The sequence below is a fragment of the Mustela nivalis genome, assembly GCF_964662115.1.
Source record: "Mustela nivalis genome assembly, chromosome: 17".
NCBI lineage: Eukaryota > Metazoa > Chordata > Mammalia > Carnivora > Mustelidae > Mustela > Mustela nivalis.
In genome coordinates, this window is record NC_139036.1 from 42856813 (window position 1) to 42875423 (window position 18611).

General features: G+C 51.6%; 1 protein-coding gene across 2 annotated transcripts; it reads right to left on the bottom strand.

Moving 5' to 3' along the window:
* Nucleotides 1–4993: 4993 nt before the first annotated feature.
* CAVIN1 (caveolae associated protein 1) lies at nt 4994–17928 on the bottom strand. Of its 2 annotated transcripts, none has more exons than XM_082706163.1 (2): nt 17236–17928; nt 4994–7485 (listed from the first exon to the last, which is right to left on the bottom strand). In XM_082706163.1, the coding sequence occupies exons 1-2, from the start codon at nt 17704–17706 to the stop codon at nt 6784–6786; spliced, it is 1173 nt and encodes a 390-aa protein (XP_082562289.1). In that variant the 5' UTR covers nt 17707–17928; the 3' UTR covers nt 4994–6783. The 2 variants fall into 2 exon arrangements, with proteins under 2 accessions (XP_082562289.1, XP_082562290.1); XM_082706164.1 differs by lacking the exon at nt 4994–7485 and adding an exon at nt 11974–12198 and having other exon boundaries at nt 17236–17854.
* Between the last annotated feature and the right edge of the window lie 683 nt (nt 17929–18611).

The following is an 18611-nucleotide window of genomic DNA, read 5'->3' on the forward strand; positions in this document are numbered from 1 at the left end:
CCCCACCACGTGGAGAGCCCGACTCGGGGCTTGATCCCAGGACCCTGAGACCACAACCCAAGCCGAAGGCAGAGGCTTTAACCCACTGAGCCACCCAGGCGCCCCAAATAAATAAAATCTTAAAAAAAAAAAAAAAGAAAAGAAAAAAGCCAGACCCTGGCAGTGTTCACCACTCAGCCACCCCACCTACGCAGCAATGTGACCCTGGGCCAGTTGTACGACATCTCTGAGCCTCAGTTTCCTCCTCAATGAAATAACTATGAGAGCACCTCCCTCATAGGTTGCTATGAAGATTAGATGAGGTAACCTGCCAAGCATTCGATACAACATCTGGCTCATGGCAACCCCTTAATAGACATTAGCTCTCATTGTCTTATGCAATGTCTTTTTAAATCACAAAATCGGGGAGACTTGTTGGAAGAAAACCGAGATTTCTTCCAAATTCCAGTAAAGAGTTGAACAACCACACCCTGGGAAGGGCAATTTTAGGGTCCTCACCAGAGCGAGTCCTTGCAGAACATCTCACTCAAGTTCTGTCTATCCTTTGTTATGACTGGAAGCTGTTGCTGAAAATGTTCAGTCTCTCTGGCTGTCAGCTCAAAATTCTAAATTGCTGGCTGAGAGGATTTCATTGGCCCAGAAAGGACATCCTTGGCAAGGCATCTATGGATGGGGCAGGGGTCTAGGTCAACCAGCAGAGCCCTGGAGGGAAAGGGCAGGGTCTTTTCTGAGCAGAGGGACATCCAATGCTGCTCAGAATTACCTGAGATAATGTTTATGAAAGTGCCCTGCATGTAGCAGGATGTACTTCCCCCTCTCTGACTATCCATGGTCCACTTTGCTGCTCCCCCCTTCCAATCTCCACGACCTCCTAAGATGTGCCATCCCTAAAGACAGGCACTCCTGCCTTTAATTCTAAATTCCATTCTCTTCTCCCCCACATTCCCTCCCTTGGCACACTCATATATTCCTAGCACTTCCAGGGCCACCTCTCTTCTGTCAGCTCTTTTGTGCTGAGTCTTACTAGGTGCAGATAAATTACTTTCTCTTCTGGGTCTCCAGCAACATCCTCTGTAAGATGACTCCTTCTATTGCCTCATCTATAAAACAAAACCCTTTTTAGTTCCAACATTCCATAATTCTATTAATTCTTCCTCAATCATGCCTTCAGCTTTCCTGCCTCTACCTTTCCACACACTATCCCCTTTGCCTGGAGAACTTTCCCTGTCCCACATCACTGCTTTCGTTCAATTACCTTTATTGAATACCTACCATATTAACAGATACCTCTTGGATCCTGCCTGGTGCTCAACAAATCCTTCTTTCCTGGGGATTGCTCCTCTCCCCACTCTGCAATCGTACACTGGAATGGGTCCTTTCAGCCACGCCTATATTACATGAGCCTGTCCTTCTGGCCATAGATGATTAAATCCAGGGTGAACACTGATGTTAACTGCTTTAATCAGATTCTCTGTGCCAGGAATCTGGAATTTGAAACTGAGAACCACAGAGCCTGGGAGCCCTTAGAGCTGAGTTCCATTAATGTCAGCATGTTAGAGAGGGCTATCCATCAACTCCCTCTCAGAAGTCCCTGGAGATCCCCTGGTTCCTATTCTTCCTACCTTAGCTGTTCAGCGGTTCCTTGGAGTCCACGGGATATCTTGGCAGCCTTCCAATGTAGGTTCCTTTTTCCCTTTATGGCCAGTGTCTTTTTCTTATATTTCCAACCAAATAATCATTAACCACTGCAATAACTGAGACACCATTAGGCTCTGGTGGCACAGAAATCATGGAAAATGCTATCTCAGCCCTCCACCAACATCTATTTGAAATCCTACCCATGTTTAGGAGTGCATCTTTCAAATGTCCCCATTTTCCCCAAGCAGGATTAATCCCTCTCCAGTGTACTGCTTTTGCATTTTGCTTTACCTCCCTTACCTCCCACCTTGAGCTATTTTGTATATCTGCTTTTTCCACTAATTGCAAATGCTTTAAAATCAAAAGCTAGATATGTTATCTTTTTAGTCTCTTGGCTCCTAGCACAGTATCACAAACAGATCACTGTTGTTTCATCGTCTGGCTATCATCCTCTCCCTTTGCTGTTGATAACAGCAGCCTTCCTTCACTCTCTAGTCTATGTACCACTGTACATAACCTAGATGTGGTCAGAGGCACAGAGATTCAGATTTATGACCTATTTATGACCTTTAGGGCCAATGGACATCCTATCTGCGATTCTGGCTGGAAGGATTTGGAAAGAAACCCTCCTACAGTTACTGATGGTCATCTTTGCAAAACATGGGGGAAAGTCTGATTATTAATCCAACAAACAATGAAAAAGAGAAAATAAGAGGGGAAATAAACTGCTAATGACATTATATCAGAATTTGCATCTTGGACACCCTTGGAACCTATTACCAGGAATTATTTTATCACATTAATTCCTTCTGCATTTGTTTTCAGCTTTTTTCCCCTTCATTCTTTTTTAAAAGATTTATTTTTTTATTATTTTTAAAGAGAGAGAGAGTTAGGAGGGAGAGCCTGCACCCAGTGAGGGGTGGGGCAGAGGGAGAGAATCTCAAGCCGACTCCCAGCTGAGGGGGAGGGGGCGCTCCATCCCATGACCTATGTGATAATGACCTGAGCGGAAATCACCAGTTGGCTGTTCAACCGACTGAGTCACCAGATGCCCCTTTATTTATTTATTTATAAGTAATCGCTATATCCAGCATGAGGCTTGAACTCGCAATCCTGAGATCAAGACTCATGTGCCCTACCGACTGAGCCAGCCCAGGCACCATGATTGTTTTTTTTTTTTTTTTTTTTTTTTTTTGCTTTGTTTCTATTGCAGCTGGTTTGAGTTTATGACTCAATAGAAGGAGTCTTCTCATTCATTCAACAAGTGTTTATTGAAATAAAGTTCTATGGGAGCCCTGAGAAAGGCAGGGATAGTATAATCAGGGTGGAGCTGGGGAAGAGGTTGGCTTAAGAGAGAAAGTGGGGAGGGGGAGGCCATTCCATAGAGAGGGAGCAGCCTGAGCAAAGGCCCACAGGTTTGAAAATGTGTGGTCCACTTCTGGCCAGCAAACTCAGTAAAGAGCATGTTGAAGACCAGTAAGAACTGGGGCGGGGACTAGTCTCTTAAGGGATCTTGTGAGCCACGTCACTAAGTTTAACCCTTTGGTCAGAGGAAGGGGTTTAAACTGTAAGGTATGTTTTCTTTAAAAAAAAAAATCTGTTATCTCTAGATCTTCTATCTCTATCTGGTAGTAATTTGGGGAATGGATTGGAAAGAGAATTTAAAGTCCATTCAAAAATCCAGGTGGGAGCAGACGAGGGTCTGGACCAGAGACGGGCTTAAACTGTTTTCTTCTGACCTCAACAGACCCCAGCCTTCTTAGCGCTTTGGAGGTACAATTTAGAGACCTGATAAACTCAATCTGAGGCTGTAGAACTTCCTTAGATCCCAAGGCGCACTTTTTGTTATCCTTTGAGAAGGCAATACCCCTAGTTTATTGTCATGGAAATAATGCTAATGATGGGTGGGCAAGTTCAGGGCAAGTTCAGGATTACTTTGTGGAAAAGATGCTTTGAAGCTGCGGGACCTTGGAATGCCCTTAAATCCTATTGGTCAGCTGTTGACTATCTCATCAGTACCTGAGACCCGCCCTCCTCCTCACTTCAGCAGCAAGAGAAGAGGGAAGGGAGTATTTCTGGTTCTGGGGAGGCTGTGGTCCCTCACTTTGCCGTGGAGCAAGGGGTAGCAGAAATGTGGCTGCTCAGAGAATTAAGACTGTTCTTCACAAAGCAGTGTCCAGGATAATCTGGGTAGGGAAGGCACAGCAAAGTCATTGCCCTGGTATTAAAATTGTGGTGGACCAGTGAGAGGCATGGCTTGTAGAAGGGATGTGTGTGTGTGTCAGGTGCCCGATTGTGGATAAGAGAAGTAAATGACAGCCTGGTATCTCAGGACTTCCCCTGGTTTCCCCTGGCCTTCTTACTTCACAGCTGGGGTCCTGACATCATGCCCTGCTTCTCACAGCTGTACATCTGGATCCCAGAGGAAGAAGGATCCTCTCCTGGCAAGAAGGAAGTTTCCTGGCTCCCAGGCTCTGAATTTTCAGCATCTGTTTTCATTTCTTTTGGCAGGAAGCCAACCCTTTCTGGGAGATTTAGAACTCCAGACTGCTGCTGTACTTGTTGCTGGTGGCAGGGATAGGGGAGTTGAAGGGAAATGCATGGTTCATGAGGAAGGGCTCAGCTTGTTTGAGTTGTGGGAAAAAGCTGGGATGGAGCCCCAGAAGTGACACTATTTTCATTAGGGAGATTCTGATATATACGTGGAATCCACATGATGACTTGAGTCCATTGTTCTAAAAAAAAATCCATAGCTTGTGGACAGGTAGGGCAGGCTGCTTACTCAAGGGGAAGAGAGACTGCATAGACAACAAAATAGGTGCTCATCCCAGGATTGTGGGGAGAATTAACTATGCTGTGTGGCTATGACCGGCACATCCGACATGCACTGGAATCCTTTCTCTATGACATTCAGCCCTCTGAGTCAGGGTCTGTGAATATTCCCCTCCCCAGGTTGCGTCCTCTAGGCCAGATCTGATTCTGAAGGGTGGATTTGGAGAAAGCTCAAACTGAGTAGGGTTAACAGTGTGTCTGAAGGGCTAATGCCCTGACAGCAGGGAATGGATCCACACCAAGAGAAGGTTACAGATTCTTGACAGTTAAGACCATGGAGCCAGGCTGCCCAGCTCAGAATCCCAGCTCTGCCACTTACTGAGTACGTGACTTTAGACAAGTCACTCTGTGTTTCTTCATCTCTAAAATGGGGATGATAATAATACCCCACCCCCACACCCACTCCAGGCACATGGGACAGGTTTAAACCAACAGTCCTCTCCCTCTTCCCCACCCTGGTTCTCTCCTGTCCTCTACCACTCAGCCTATGTAACTGCCTTTAGACAATATAATCCAGCACAGATCCTTTTAGAAAAGCGGGTTTATTGGTCGGGCTGCTTACCAGGACACAGCAACATGAAAGGCTCCCAGGAGCCCACAGGAAACTGTATCTGCCCACAACTCAGGCCCCTTCAGCCCATCAGCACCAAGGGACCCTGTCCCACAATCCCCATCCTCCCTCAGCTGAAGCGTCTCCAACCGTTCAGAAGAGAGAAGGGAACCAAGAAGGGGGGGAGGGGGAGGGGTTGGGAGCGGAAAGCAAAGCTTTGTATTATAAAAAAAAAAGTTTGTGTCCCCAGGCTCCCTCCCTCCACCCCTTAAAACTATTAGCTGCAACTCTAAAAAGCAAAGCAGGGAAGATAAGACAGAGGAGATGGGGGAGGAGGAAGCCCTCAATCCTCCTTTTTGGGCTGTGCTTGAAGAGGAAGGGAGTTGTCTTTGCTTCTGACAAGCGGCCTTTACTGGAGAGGAATAGGGGGGTACTGAAGTGTCCTGAGGAGAACCTTTCAGTGCACAACAGGACTGGAAGTAGCATACCCATCATCCCCAATGATTCAGGAGAAGAACCCACAAAGGCAAGGAGGTCTTGGCAAGTTTCGCAGTTTTATGATACTAGCTCTAGAGAAGGACCTTGAGAAGAAACTACCAGGAGTGAGCCAAGGCCGGGTTGCTCCATACACTCTCTCCATGTCCCCTCCAGCTCTCAGCTTGGTGGCCGGGCCATGAGCACGTTGCTGTCCTTCCAGTCGGCCTCCCTGCTACCTCCCAGCTCTCTGCAGTCTGGTGCTGCCCCCTTCTGGAACCCTCATATTCTGGATTTGAGAAATGGGCTGCCACAAGGGGCACCATTCAGATCTCAGTCAAGGGACAGGGGTGAGTGAGGCGTACCTCTCTCTCCTCTTTGGATCATCTCTTTCTCACTGTCCATCCTCCTTATTCTGAAAATTGTCCCGCTGTCCTCTGAGAACCCCACTACCACGGGATTCTTGTCCTGTGTTTCTCATGATGCTAATGAGGAGAATTCTCCTCTCTTCACCCATTTCCACTTTCTACTGTTTCCCATTCTCTTCCCAAAGCCAGAGCCATGTGCTGCTGTTGCAGATGCAGAAACATCGTAAATGTTCCCTACATCATCTCCTCCTTCCCCAGGGCTCTGCTTGGCTACAGACTTCCTTGTTAGAACCCTATACAGATACAACAGTGCCAGCCTCTCATTCCAGGGTCACGCTCACTCTGCCCTCTTCCCCCAACTGCCCGAGGTTCTCCTGAAAGCTGCTTTTAAGTCCTTCCAGTATGGGGCCTCCCGTGTGGGCAAGGGTCCTCTTCAGGATTCACTCTTTCTTTTTATGGTAGTTTTAGCTTTCAAGCCTCCAGGGATCAGGATGAGAAACAAGAGCTCAGTGAGCAGGAATGACAGCAGCTGGGTACAAGTGTGAGGTGGAGGTTGGGGGGGGAAGGCAGCCTACCCCAAAGTGGGGTGGGGCAGCCACGGAAACGACAGCCATTTCCTTTAAGATCCCTGACTTGGACAACCACGACACACATCACTCCCCTCTCCACTCCCACCCAGACTGTGCCCAAACTGGGGCGATCTATGGTGGAGGCTGCCTCCCCCTCCCATCTTAACAGCCGTTAAGACTTGGAGAGGTGCTCCTCGAGGGGCGGTGTTGTCAATTTAGAAACATCTCAGCCCGCGTGGGGCCGAGAGAGAATGCGAAAGAGAAGGGTCCAGAGGGAAAGGCATGGGGAGGGGGCGGGGAATGGCGGGGCAGGGTGGCGCGGCCTCCCGGGCAGAGCCCCGCGTGCGTCCGCTCAGTCGCTGTCGCTCTTGTCCACCAGCACGGCATCCGACTCCTCGGTGATCTCCAGCAGCGTGTGCACGTCGGGGCTGCTCCCGCGCAGCAGGTCGGCCGCCTCGCCGCGCTCCGCGACGCCCTCGTCATCGTCGGCGCCCACCTCCACCATCTCGGTGGCCTTTAGCACCTCCACCTCGCCCTCGCGGATCTTCTTAACGTGGAAGGTGAAGGGCGGCACCTTGTAGACCGCCGTCTTGGAGCGCGCGTACACCACGTGGTCAGGCGTGAAGGACTTGCGCAGCTTATCTCGCGAGGTCTTGAGCTTCTCGCGCCGCTCGGCGGGGACGAGGCGCGTGCCCAGCTTGTTCATGCGCTTCTCGAGCGTGTGCCGCGTCTTCTCCAGGTTCTCCTTGGTCTTGAGGCGGGTCTTCTCCAGGTTCTCGCGGGTGCGCACCTTGGTCTTCTCCATCTTCTCCTTGGAGAAGGCCTTCTTGAAGTCGTCCACGCGCCGCAGGCCGCTGCGCTTGATGCGCTCGGCGCGCGACTCCTCGATGACCTCCTCCACCTCCACCGCCTCGTCGGACGACAGCTCGAGCGCGGCCGCGTCCTCCTCCGGCCGCTCGCCCTCGCCCAGCTCGTCGCCCTCCTTCTCGGGCAGCGCCTCCGCCTCTTTCAGCGACTTGCCGATGCTCACTTTGGCCGGCAGTTTCACCTCGTCCTGAAGGGAGAGCAGAGCGAAGAGGTGAGGGGGCAAAGCGGACGGCTGGGCGGGGACCTGGGGGACCCTGGACGAACCCGCGGCAGGAGGGTGGGTGGTGATTCGGGGGAGTGCGTGGTAGCTGTGACATCCGCCCGACCCCTTCGCCGGTGTGCCAGTGTCCAGTGAGCTGGACATTGCGTGGGCGCCCGGTAAATTATCTGCTAAATGAACGGTAACTATACAGACCAGGCGAGGAGCGAACGGAGCTTCCGGCTTGTGCAGTCATTGCACTTTAGCTAAGTATCTCTGCAGCCCCCAAACCTGTCCTACATCCTGCGTCCACGCATCTTAAACTACTCCTAACTCAGGGAACACAGTTTAACTTTGGAAATGGGCAGAGCGCCCCCTGGTGCACACTGCTCTAGCTAGACCAAAAAATGCAAAGGGGTTTGAGAAGTCGTTGAGGGCGTGGGAGGAGGGAGTGAGCTCACAGCCAGTCAGGCGACCCCCAGGTACGGTAACTTGAAGGCAAGATAAAGGGAGTGTTTCCCAGACTTCAAATAAGTTCAGAACCAGTCTCAGGGAAGGAGAGCTGTGCTGAGCCCATGCGCCCCATCCTTGATCTCCTTATACTGATTTGTTCTAGCAGCGGTCATTACACCCACGTAGAAATTGAGAGAGGAAAGAGGAAGAAGCTGGCTGGCAGCCAAGAGCATGTTTTCTCCCCAACATGGACAATTATTCTGGTTCTGACTTCCCAGCCTTGGAGTGGAAGGGAGGGATTACTTTTTCCATTGTGATTTTTTTCTCCCCAGACCAGAGCTTAAGAGGCCAGGAATGGGGTAGTGGTCCCAGAGTCCCTGAGATCTAGAGCTCAGAGCCAGTTCTTCCCTTTGCCTCTGGGAGTACCTAGCACCAGCACTGTCTTCCATTCTGGGAAGATTTTCCAAGGTCCTGACTCTGGGCCAACATTCCAGAATCTCAGGATTACCCTCTACAAGAAGGTAAGGGAGGCTGAGCACAGAAAGGGCAAGAGGGTATATTCAAGAACATAAACATAAACCCAGAACTCTTTGGCTCAGACTCTCTTTAGGGACTTCAGATGAAGGAAGGAGACAGTAGGTTTTCAAGGGGTTTTCTTTTTTTTTCTTTTTAAAGATTTATTTATTTATTTATTTGACAGAGAGAGAGAGATCACAAGTAGGCAGAGCAGGCAGAGAGAGCAGGGAGCAGGCTCCCTGCTGAGCAGAGAGCCCGATGCGGGGCTGGATCCCAGGACCCTGAGATCACGACCTGAGTTGAAGGCAGAAGCTTAACCCACTGGGCCACCCAGGCACTGCTTCAAAGGGATTTCTGAAGACCATTTCCCAGAATTGTAAAAAACAACAACAAAAAAACCCATCTGAGAAAAATGAGGCAACATGAATTGACCCCTCTCATAAACACACACACACACACACACACACACACACATACACATTTCTACTTGGTATCTCAGCACCACATGCTACAGAAATTCCTCCCCCAGCCCCCAACCTCTTTCCTCTTCCCTCCCATCCACATCCCCCCAAGAGTTTCCTGGTTTACACTGAAAACTAGGAACACCCCCTCCCAACTTCCTTCCCTCCCTGTCAATAGCATTAGCAAGGACAAAGACAGAATGCTGGCTCCACCCTTTCTCCCAAACTGGACACCAGTACTGCTGGGCATCGAGCCACCTCAAGCTGTCATTATTTAACTACACCTCCCAGCAGGCAAGGTGATCTGGGCTCAGGGCATTCTGGGACTTGTAGTCTCCGTCTGCCATAGCTGGCTTAGTACTGTCATTCTGCCATCCCTCTCCCTCTTATCACTCACAGAGGAGTTGAAGGGATTGTTTTCCTTGTCTTGAGTGTTAGAGGATCCCAACCTCTCTTAACATTCCTTATTTCCAGTTGTACCCTTTGGGTTTCCTTTTTACAGTCTTTCTGCCTGCTACTCAAGTCCCCTCACACCATTTGAGGACTCTCCATGATCTAAGCTCTCTGCTACCTCTTCATCCTTCACCCAGAATTTACCTGCAACCCCAGTATCAAAAAAATTTCTGATCTTCTTCAAAGACTCTCTGACTAAAACCCCACACATGCTCCACCAAAGGATAGTAGAGAACCCCTCCTTTCACTAAACTCAGACAATATGGATGGGCTAGGGAAGGATTAGGGTGATGGGGGAGAATAGTAAGGAAATAGTCCCAGCTGCTGGAAAACAAATGGACATTGTCCCCCTGCCCCACCCCCAACATCCCTGATGCCTCCCCTTACCACCGCCCCCTCACCCCTGCCCCACCCCATCCCTTAAAGGCTGAGCTGACTGGTTTTCCTGGCCTCTGGCTTCCTAAATTAAAAGTGTTTGCCAGCTGAGCTTGAACGGGGCTAAGGACAGAGTCGCGGACCTCTTGTAGCCAATCCCATCTTCCTAATTCTTGTTGAAAGGTCTCAAATACAACATCAGGGAACAATCCCAGTGAAGGGGGTTTATTCCTGGATTTGGAGGTGTCTCTCCCAGTCCAGAAAGTTATATGAAAATATATTAACACCATTCATTGTAGGTTCCCCCCAGAGTGATAGCTTACACCAGAAGAGCTGCTTTGGTGGAAGGTCAGGGGATGGGGGAAGAAATAACTTGACCTAACTCCCTGGACAACGTCCAGTAGACTGGCTCTGCAGAGGGTATACCACTATGATTTTAGCTTTTTTCCTCCATTAATGGATTTTCTCTTTTCTCCCCCTTTCCAAGCCAGGTTTCCCCTATGACTCATAGGCTTGGAGTGCTGTTTTGGGTCCACCCCATCAGCCTGTTGCTACAACAACCACCAACACAATTCCAAAGCACCTCCCCCTACCCTGGGCACAATGGCCAGGCACCCTTGTCCCACCCCTGCTGCCCTGGCAGAGCTCCTACACCAAAGGAGGGGCCTCAGGGGGTGGCTCTGCTTGTTCTGTTTTCACGCTTTTATTAAAGAAAACCACCACTCCCGACAGGCTTGGTTTCCAGAGTTACCTTTAATGACCAGGTCTGAGCAAAAGCATGCACAGCTTCCCCTCCCCCCAACCAAGCACACACAGTTCTCCAACCCAGGAAGGCACCAGTCCAAGATGGGTTTCAGGAGCCCCAGGGAAACTTCCCGCCCCATCCGCTCCACTGCCCAACTCTGCTTTATAAACTGAAGATCCTCTGGTCTAGGAAGAAGATTTTAATATGATTATAATTTAATCGAGCACCTACTATGTGCCTAGTCCTTGGCCAGGCACTTCACATTTGTCAGGGAGAAGGGACAATGTCATATGACTCTTTAAGTAGGAGCCTTTCTTTGCTTTTTTTTCTTTTCTTTAATCTTTTTTTTTTTTTTTTTTTTTTTAAGTAAGTTCTATATCCAATGTGGGGCTCAACCTCATGACCCTGAGATCAGGAGTCACAGGCTCTACTGACTGAGCCAGCCAGGCACCCCAGGAGACTCTCTGGACTTTACGCTCTGTCCCCAACTACCGCCTGGGACTAGCCAGAGAAGACTCTGGAGAGGGCATTCAGAGACCCAGGATCTGCTCAGAGAGTAAGTTAGAAGAGGGGCAAGACTTGGGGAGAGGTAGAAACGAGGGAAAGTCATAAAATCTCAGGATTGCTGAGGGATTCATGTTGCCCCCAAGAGGGTGGAAATTAATTCTTGAGGGGAGAGGTGAATTTAGGTATCCCAGTAGTTTGTAGTGCCAAAGAGTCCCAATACATATGTAGATAGATAGTATATCTGTAGCATTAAAATTTCGTGGAGGAGGGGACAGTTAGGGAAAATGTTTAAAAGGATTCCTTAGGAGGATGATTTTGGAAAAGGAAAAAAAGTTGGAGGAAACCCTTTTGTGCTATAGGGAAGCCAGAGGATCCAAGCCAGAGCCAGCTAAAATGTCCCCCCTTCTGGCCTCTCCGAGTTGGCAGCTTTTGGGTGCCCCACCCAAGGCAGGATCTGGCAAACATAAGGGATCCCTTTGCAAAACACTTTCTAAAAAAAAAATGGAAAAAATAAGTTTAAATGTTTTCCTCAGCTCCAGGGAGGGGGTGTATGGGGCACAGAACAGACCCCAGGCCTGGGCCTCATGAGGGCCCTCTCCAAAGAAGCTTTGAGCCAAACTGGCCTGTCCCTGAGGAGGAGGCGGAAGGGGAACAGGAAGGACAATCAGATGCCATGGCACAGTTTCATGCAATTTCATGCAGGGCAGCACGGGCTACAGCTCCAAAATGGGGTTTGGAGCGTCTACTATTAAGAGAGAAACCCAGAGGTGGGGAAGGGCCCCGTCCCTTCGCTTCCCACCCCATTGCACACACCACATTTGCCTGAACTCTGCGTACTGCGAGAGTGTTTTCACCATATCCACCACCAACCCAGGGCTTGAAAGAGGCGTCTCATCCCAGCACTGACCACCACTAAGCAGTGAGCTGGTGGTGGATTGAAGTGACGGCCCATGCCCATTGCGCCATGTCACCCAAGAGACCCTAAGCGCCCCCACCGGCTGTCGGCTTCTCTGGGGTGGGCAGAGACACAGGCTCTGGGTAATAGGGCAGTGTCCTAGGCGTCTGGTCAAAGGGTGGGAGCTCAGGCACTGTCTCAGGCTTCAGGTCAATGGGCTCAGTCTCAGGCAGAAGGTCAAAAGGCACGATCTTGGGTGTGGCCAGGTCAGAGGGTGCTTTCAGCTTCTTCTCGGGCTAAGATGAGGAAAAGGGGTGTAAATGGGGCTTGAGTTGGGTACGGATGCGGTTGAGAGAAAGAGGCCTTAGTGGGCATGCAGAATTGGAGTTGGCGAGTAGGGGGAAGGGAATATGGCATGCATCAGGCTGGAAAGGAACCATATTTTATATGTTTCATCAAGAGGGCCCCGGGGATGAAAGTGTGACAAACCCAGGCCCGTGTTTAATAAACAGTTTAAACAGAGCTCCTCTCTTCTTCCCTCTAGAATCTTCCCCACTCCCATCCTTAGCCTTCTGCCTTCTGCCCCTACCAAGCCATAGTCATGGGATGATGCTGTTGAGGGCTGGAGTGCGGGAGTAAGAGGCTGCTGCAACGTAGAAGGGGCTCTCTAAGCGGTCAGTTACCGACTCTAGCTGGAGAGGCTCTGAGAAGTGAAAAAGAAGGCAAGTAGGCGAACAACTCTACTGTCTTCAGAGTCCTAGTTCTTATTATTTCCCCAGGGCAGGGTGGGCACTGGGTGCCGCCCAGGATAAGGAGAGGTAGAGGCGTGGAAGAGGGACATCCTGGTTGTTTCCCTTTGGCCATGTCCCCACCTCTTGTCTTCCTTGCCACTCCTCCCCCTACACATGCCTGGGATAGCAGACACCAAGATACACAGAGAAATCAGGAACAGCTGGGCTTGCATCCTGGAAGACCTAGCAGCAGCTCCCATTCTTCCTCCTGAGGGGCTGAGCTGCCACTCTTGCCTTGGACCATCATGAGAAGTCAGGGAGAGAGATAAGTTAGGGGCACTACCAGACTCCAGTGACAGCAGTGGTGGGTAAAAGCCTGCAGCCACAAAAACACAAAGTAGCAGGTGCCAACCTTCCCTGTGGAGTATAAGGAGAGGGAAGGCCAAGGAGAAAGCCAACATGGTCCTCTCATAGCCAGCTGCGGAGCCTATGCCAGGGGGATACCCATACCGGCCAGGGAGCTCTATGCTTTACTCTCTGTACCCCTCCCTCCTCCCTCACTGTCATTGGTCCTTTGTCATCGGCCATTGCCTCTGCTTCAGTACTAGGAGGCTAAGCAACTAATGGCCACCAACCTTAGCTACTCTTAGTAATGTTGATTGCACCCTCACGTGTACACACACATGCACATGCACACATGTACTCAGACAGCAGCCCAAGTGCCAGGATGGTGCAGCTATCTCCCTTAGAGAATGACGGAGCCAGAACAAACTCACTGTTGGAATAACCTCTGCCCTGGTTTCTCCGCAGAGCCCGGGAATGGAGGGAGGAAGTGGGGAGCAGAGAATTTAGCAGAAGAAGGGGTACACCTGGGTTCTAGTCCCAGCTTTGACCCCCCCACTGACTTGAGTGACAGTAGGCAAGTAAGTTCCCCTCTTTGGGCCTCCACTTCCCCAGCTATAGAATGAAGGAGCTTAAGCTGATTATCTCTGAAGCATCTTCCAGCTCAAAAAAATCTGTAATGGCAGAATAATGAAACATGCACAATGGTATGCTTCAGTGAAATGGAACAAACCACTACTGATCTCTGAGGTTGGTTGCCTAGCAACAGTATCCTCTCACTTCTCTATATCAGTAGCTTATTTTGTGTCATTGCATCCCTTTTTGATTTTGACCTTTATAATAGTCAGACTTTAGTTATTTAAAAAAAAAATCAGAGGGAGGAGTATTATTTCCTTTAGTCTTAGGATTACCCCTAATAGTATCCTCCCTGCTTTGGATCCAGTGACCAGGAAAATCTCAGTGTTTCAGAGGAAGGATGTGGTAAGCACTCTTTCCATGGCCACTAGGCTCAGGGACTGAGCGGGGCAAGAGCCTCACATTGGAATATTTGGGAACAAAAGTTTGGAGTTCTGGAACAGAGAGCCCTCATTTGCCTTGAGTCCAGTAAAGAGCTGTAGGGTTTAGGCTAGGATTTGGGGAGGAAAAGCCAGCAAGCCCTCATTCCAGCCTTGGTGCCCTTGCTTTTAAAGCCTGAAAGTCCTTAATCTCTTAAATGCTTCCTGGTCCTATCATCAAGCACTGGGAGCAGGTCAAAGGGTCCTTGTGGAGATCATGTCTCATCACAACTGCTCCAGAAAGTGTTTCTTTCCATTTTAGCCCCCTTTCCTGCATTCTAAAAGAACACTAGTAATTTCCAAATCGTTATCTGTAAAAACCGAATCTTTAATGATCAGTGCCCCTCCCGTTTGTGCAGTGCCCAGGATCTGCCTGATCTTCCCAGCAGTCAGTTCTCAGTCCACTGACCCTTCACTACTAGTAGATTTCGTTCTTCTCCTTCACTAGATGTTGCCTAGTTAGGTATCACCCGGATAGGATGGGATGCCAAACTGCTAGTTTTTATTAGGGGATAGGGAAATGCCAGAGGACAGTAATGACTCAGAAGTGGGTTCAAGGTGAGGGCTCTGATATCCTGGGGTGGGAGGTGCTAAATTTCATGGGGGAGCCAGGGGGATCGAATACAAACTTAACCTGTGGAATCATTATGTCTAACAGTTCCTTGAATATGGGGTGAGGCCACACAAGGGATTCTCTTCTTTATCCCCCCCCAGGAAAAAGGTATGGGGGGGCAGGTGGCCTGATCCCACAGCTGGGGCCTTCCTGGCCTTTCATTCTCCCTTCCACCCTGCCCCCACTGCTGCATCATCACCTCCCACATCTGCAGCGGGGAATGCAGTATCCACTCCCCTGTTCCCACTCGGGAAAACTCACATTCTCCCAGGAGGCCTTTCTCCAAATCTCTCTCTCTCTCTCTCTCTCTCTGCCTGGCCACCCAAGCATCCTGCCCCTCAGCCTGACTACCATAAATGCTGCCGCCCCCAATCTTCCCTATTAGGTCTGCCAAGGCGCAGAGCTATTTTTACCTCCTTCTCTTCCCAGGCCTGAAGACCTCAGAAAGGAGCAGCCTCTGCTCTTTCTTTAGCTGCTGAGTACCCCACACCCTCGCCCCTTACCTGGACATCTGCTCTGCATCTCAGGGAAGTGCTGCTTCCCTGAGCCCCACCCCTGTTGCTGGAATCTTTTCCTTGCCTCTGAGCTCCTCTCCAGGTTGGAACAGTGTTACTTATTAGTTAGTTGTCCTGTGGTTTAGAGGCACAGGGCCCCCAGCTTGAGCCATTCTTTCTACCTCCAGGCTGTGATTAGACCCCACCCCCCACCCCCAGAGACACATGACAGATAGATCCCTGCCAGCTGCTGAGCGGGAGTAACAGAGATGCCACTGGCCTCTGCACAGGAGTTTTGCTTCCTAAGGATTCATCCTTCTCTCAGCATCTCTACCTTTGACATAGGTTTACCTCGAGTCTGAGAACTTTCCCACGTTCTGTGGTCTGGGATATTTAGAGTGAAGACAGGAACCTATCCAAGCCCTTCGTGGCAACCCTCTAATACACGAGGCTGTGGAGAAAAGAGCTGGCAGCTGTGGTTCCAGACACCTGAGTGTTCTTCCCTTGGTGACACCCCCTTCCCTGGGACTTATCATATTTCTTTTAAAATCTCTCTCACATACAGTCTTCCAAGCATTTAGATTAAGTGAAACAGCTCTAGACAAACATTTCTACCAGATAGTGCTATATGGGCTGATGGGGGAACTAGCGCCACTTGGGAGGAGTCTCTGGGCATTGGAGGGAAGGGGACCGTGCCAGTTCTGTATCTGTCCCACCACCATCTCCTTGGATGGGTACAAGTTCACCCATCTCCCTTTGTCTACTGTCCCAAACACTTGTCCTAATCTGCATCTCTCTTAGTTCCTCTTAGAGACACCCAGTTAAGGACCTCACTGAACCCCAGATGGTCACTCAGAATCCAGCTTGGTGCAGTCAGGGAAACCACAGCTCCCTGACAGGTTCTCTCACCTAGAGGGTGTGGGAAATGTAGCCTTCCTTTTCTTTCCATTCCCTTCTATAGGGAGAGGAAGGGGCTGAGGGAGCATAGACTAACGCCTTCACCCCCGATCTCACCTCCTTGGGGTGAGAACGTCAACCAGGCCAGTGGGAAGAAGACAGCAGGAGAGGCTTGGCAAATTCCCACCCGTCCAAAGATCCCCAAGCCCTCAGCTCAGAGCCTCTTCTAATGTGATTGGGGAGGAGGGAGCGGGGAGGACCAGCAACACTGAGATTTCCAGGTTTATTTGCGGTCAGGATACAAAAATGGCATTTTTATCCGAGCAAAACCGGTAGAGGAGCAAAGGAAGCAACAAGCGGCCTGGGCGGAGCCTGGCGCGTGCCAGCCTCCTCCCGCCTGTCTGCCAGCTGCTCCGCTGTCCCGCAGGCCAGCAGGGTGATTCCTGCGCCTGGATCGTCGGGCCCGGCAGGGACTGTCCGCTTTGCCCCACCAACCCCGCTTGCACTCCTTACGTTGCACCCCCACCTCCCCTCCCCAGTCACCCCCCACAACCCCCGCGCCTTCTTCCATCTAGCAGAGAGGGGTCGGGAGCGCTGCCTGCGTCCCCAAGGGCCTGAAAGTGCCCAGAGGCTCGGGGCAGCTCTCAGCCCGAGGACGCGGGGGCTGCCGAGGCCCATGCGGGTCCGGGGGCGTGTGCTGGCGGTCGCTGCCCTCGCTTGGCGCAGCCCCCGCCGGTGCGTGCCTGAGCCCTGAATCACCCGCTATATTGGGCGGGCAGGGCCGGAGGCCCCAAACCCGGGCCACGCCGCCAGTGTCCGCTTACAGTGGGCCCACCGGCCGCCACGGACCCCTGGCTTTCCCCAAAACCTCCGCCAAGCAGGAAGACTTCGCACAGCAGAGCTGGGAACAGTCTGCGAGGGGGGACGTCCTCAAGCCCTGCCCCCTAACTTTTTTGCTAGTTTGTTGCCAGAGGGACGGGGCTCCGTGAGAAGGCATGGGGTGCAAAGCGCGCCCCTCTGCGTGCTCCAGGAATCTGGAGCCCACCCCGCCCTGCCCCACCCCACTCCAACGTGCTCCCGGAAGGAGGGTGGGTCCCGTGAGCCACCCACGCCAGGCTGGCGGGAGCGCCGCGCGGCAGGCAGGTCCTCCTACCCCAAGCTCCGGAGACCCCGGGCCAGACGCGTCTACCCCCCAGCTCACCTGGTAGATCATGACTTTAAAGTTGCGGCGCCTCAGCAGCTCAGCCTCGTTGACCTCCAGCTTCTTGATCTGGCCGGCCTGGCGCTCCAGGCTGCCGCGCACGGTCTTCACGTTGACGCTGACCTTGCGCACCTTCTCCAGCAACTTGCTCACGGTGTTGCTGGTGGTGGCGTGTGCCTTGCCCAGCTTGCTCAGCTCGCCCTGGATGCTCTGCACGGCACCCTCCATCTCCGCCTGCCGTTCCTCCAGCTGGGCTTGGGTCAGCTGGATCTGGTCGACGGCGCCGATGATTTTGTCCAGAAGGCTCAGCACCAGCACGCCGTTCACCTGGTCCGACTTGATCAGCTCCTCAGAGCCGGCCCCTGACGGCTCCTCCACCGCTGGCGCCGCCATTGGGGAGGACCCCGGGTCCCCAACATCGGGGTACCCGGGAAGCGGCTGCTCGATGATATGGAGCTGGGTGTCCTCCATGGCTAGCCGGAGCCGTGCGGGGCCGGCCGGGTGGAGCTGGAGCTGAAGCCCAGAAGAGGAGGAAGAGCAGGAGGGGGGAAAGCGAGAAAGAGCGGAGAGCCGAGGAAACTCGAGCCACGTCCGTGCGCACCGGGACGGTGGCCAGAACTGTAGGGCGGGGAATCGGTGAGCTCCCTGGCTCCCGGGCCAAACCCCAGAGTCTCCTCGCCCATTGGCTGGCCCCACCCCAGAAAGGGAGGGACCGGGGCCGAAGGGGAGACCGATGGTGGGGAAGGGGGGCAACCGAGGGGGACCCAAGAGCCGAGGGCCCCACCCTTCCCAGGATGGTTGGAATAGTTGGAGCGGGAGACTAGGGCCTCGGCTGCCAGCGGAGGCCACGCCGCGGGACTGGGGCGGAGGAATGTGAGCCGTAAACCCGGGAAGGGAAACAGGTCCAAGAGTGGGGCTCTCCTTTTCCCTCCTGTGTTTTTTTGCTCACGCACAAAAGTACCTAAGCCTTTGAAGTTCTAGAACAGGGAGTCAAGTAGAACACGAGATCTAAAGTTGTATCCAAAATACTGGATTTGCCTGTGCCCAGATTTTGAGAGGGAAAAATATCCATGGCTTCCACAGTGTTTTCCAAGGGAGGGGAGGTCTCTACTCCCTCACAGCCGAGTTACTCACCACCGTTCTAAAACGCATGAAGAGTTCTGGGGTGCTGGCTGGCTGAGCCAGTAGAGCATGTGACTCTTGATCTTGGGGTTGTGAGTTCAAGCCCCACCTTAGATGTAGAAATGATTTATAAATAAAATCTTTAAAACAAATGTTTGATGGGTTGTTAGGGGCAGGGAGAACTTAGATTAGGATCACAGTGGTGGTGAAGGGCTGCACAGCTCCTCTAGGTTTTTAGATTTATACTAACAGAG

Excerpts from the sequence above, each read along its gene's own strand:
- CAVIN1 (XM_082706163.1), bottom strand. The coding sequence starts at position 17,706 with ATGGAGGACACCCAGCTCCATATCATCGAGCAGCCGCTTCCCGGGTAC. Across the intron at positions 7,486-17,235 it reads TTAAAGTCATGATCTACCAG|GACGAGGTGAAACTGCCGGC; the intron begins GTGAGCTGGGGG and ends CTCTCCCTTCAG.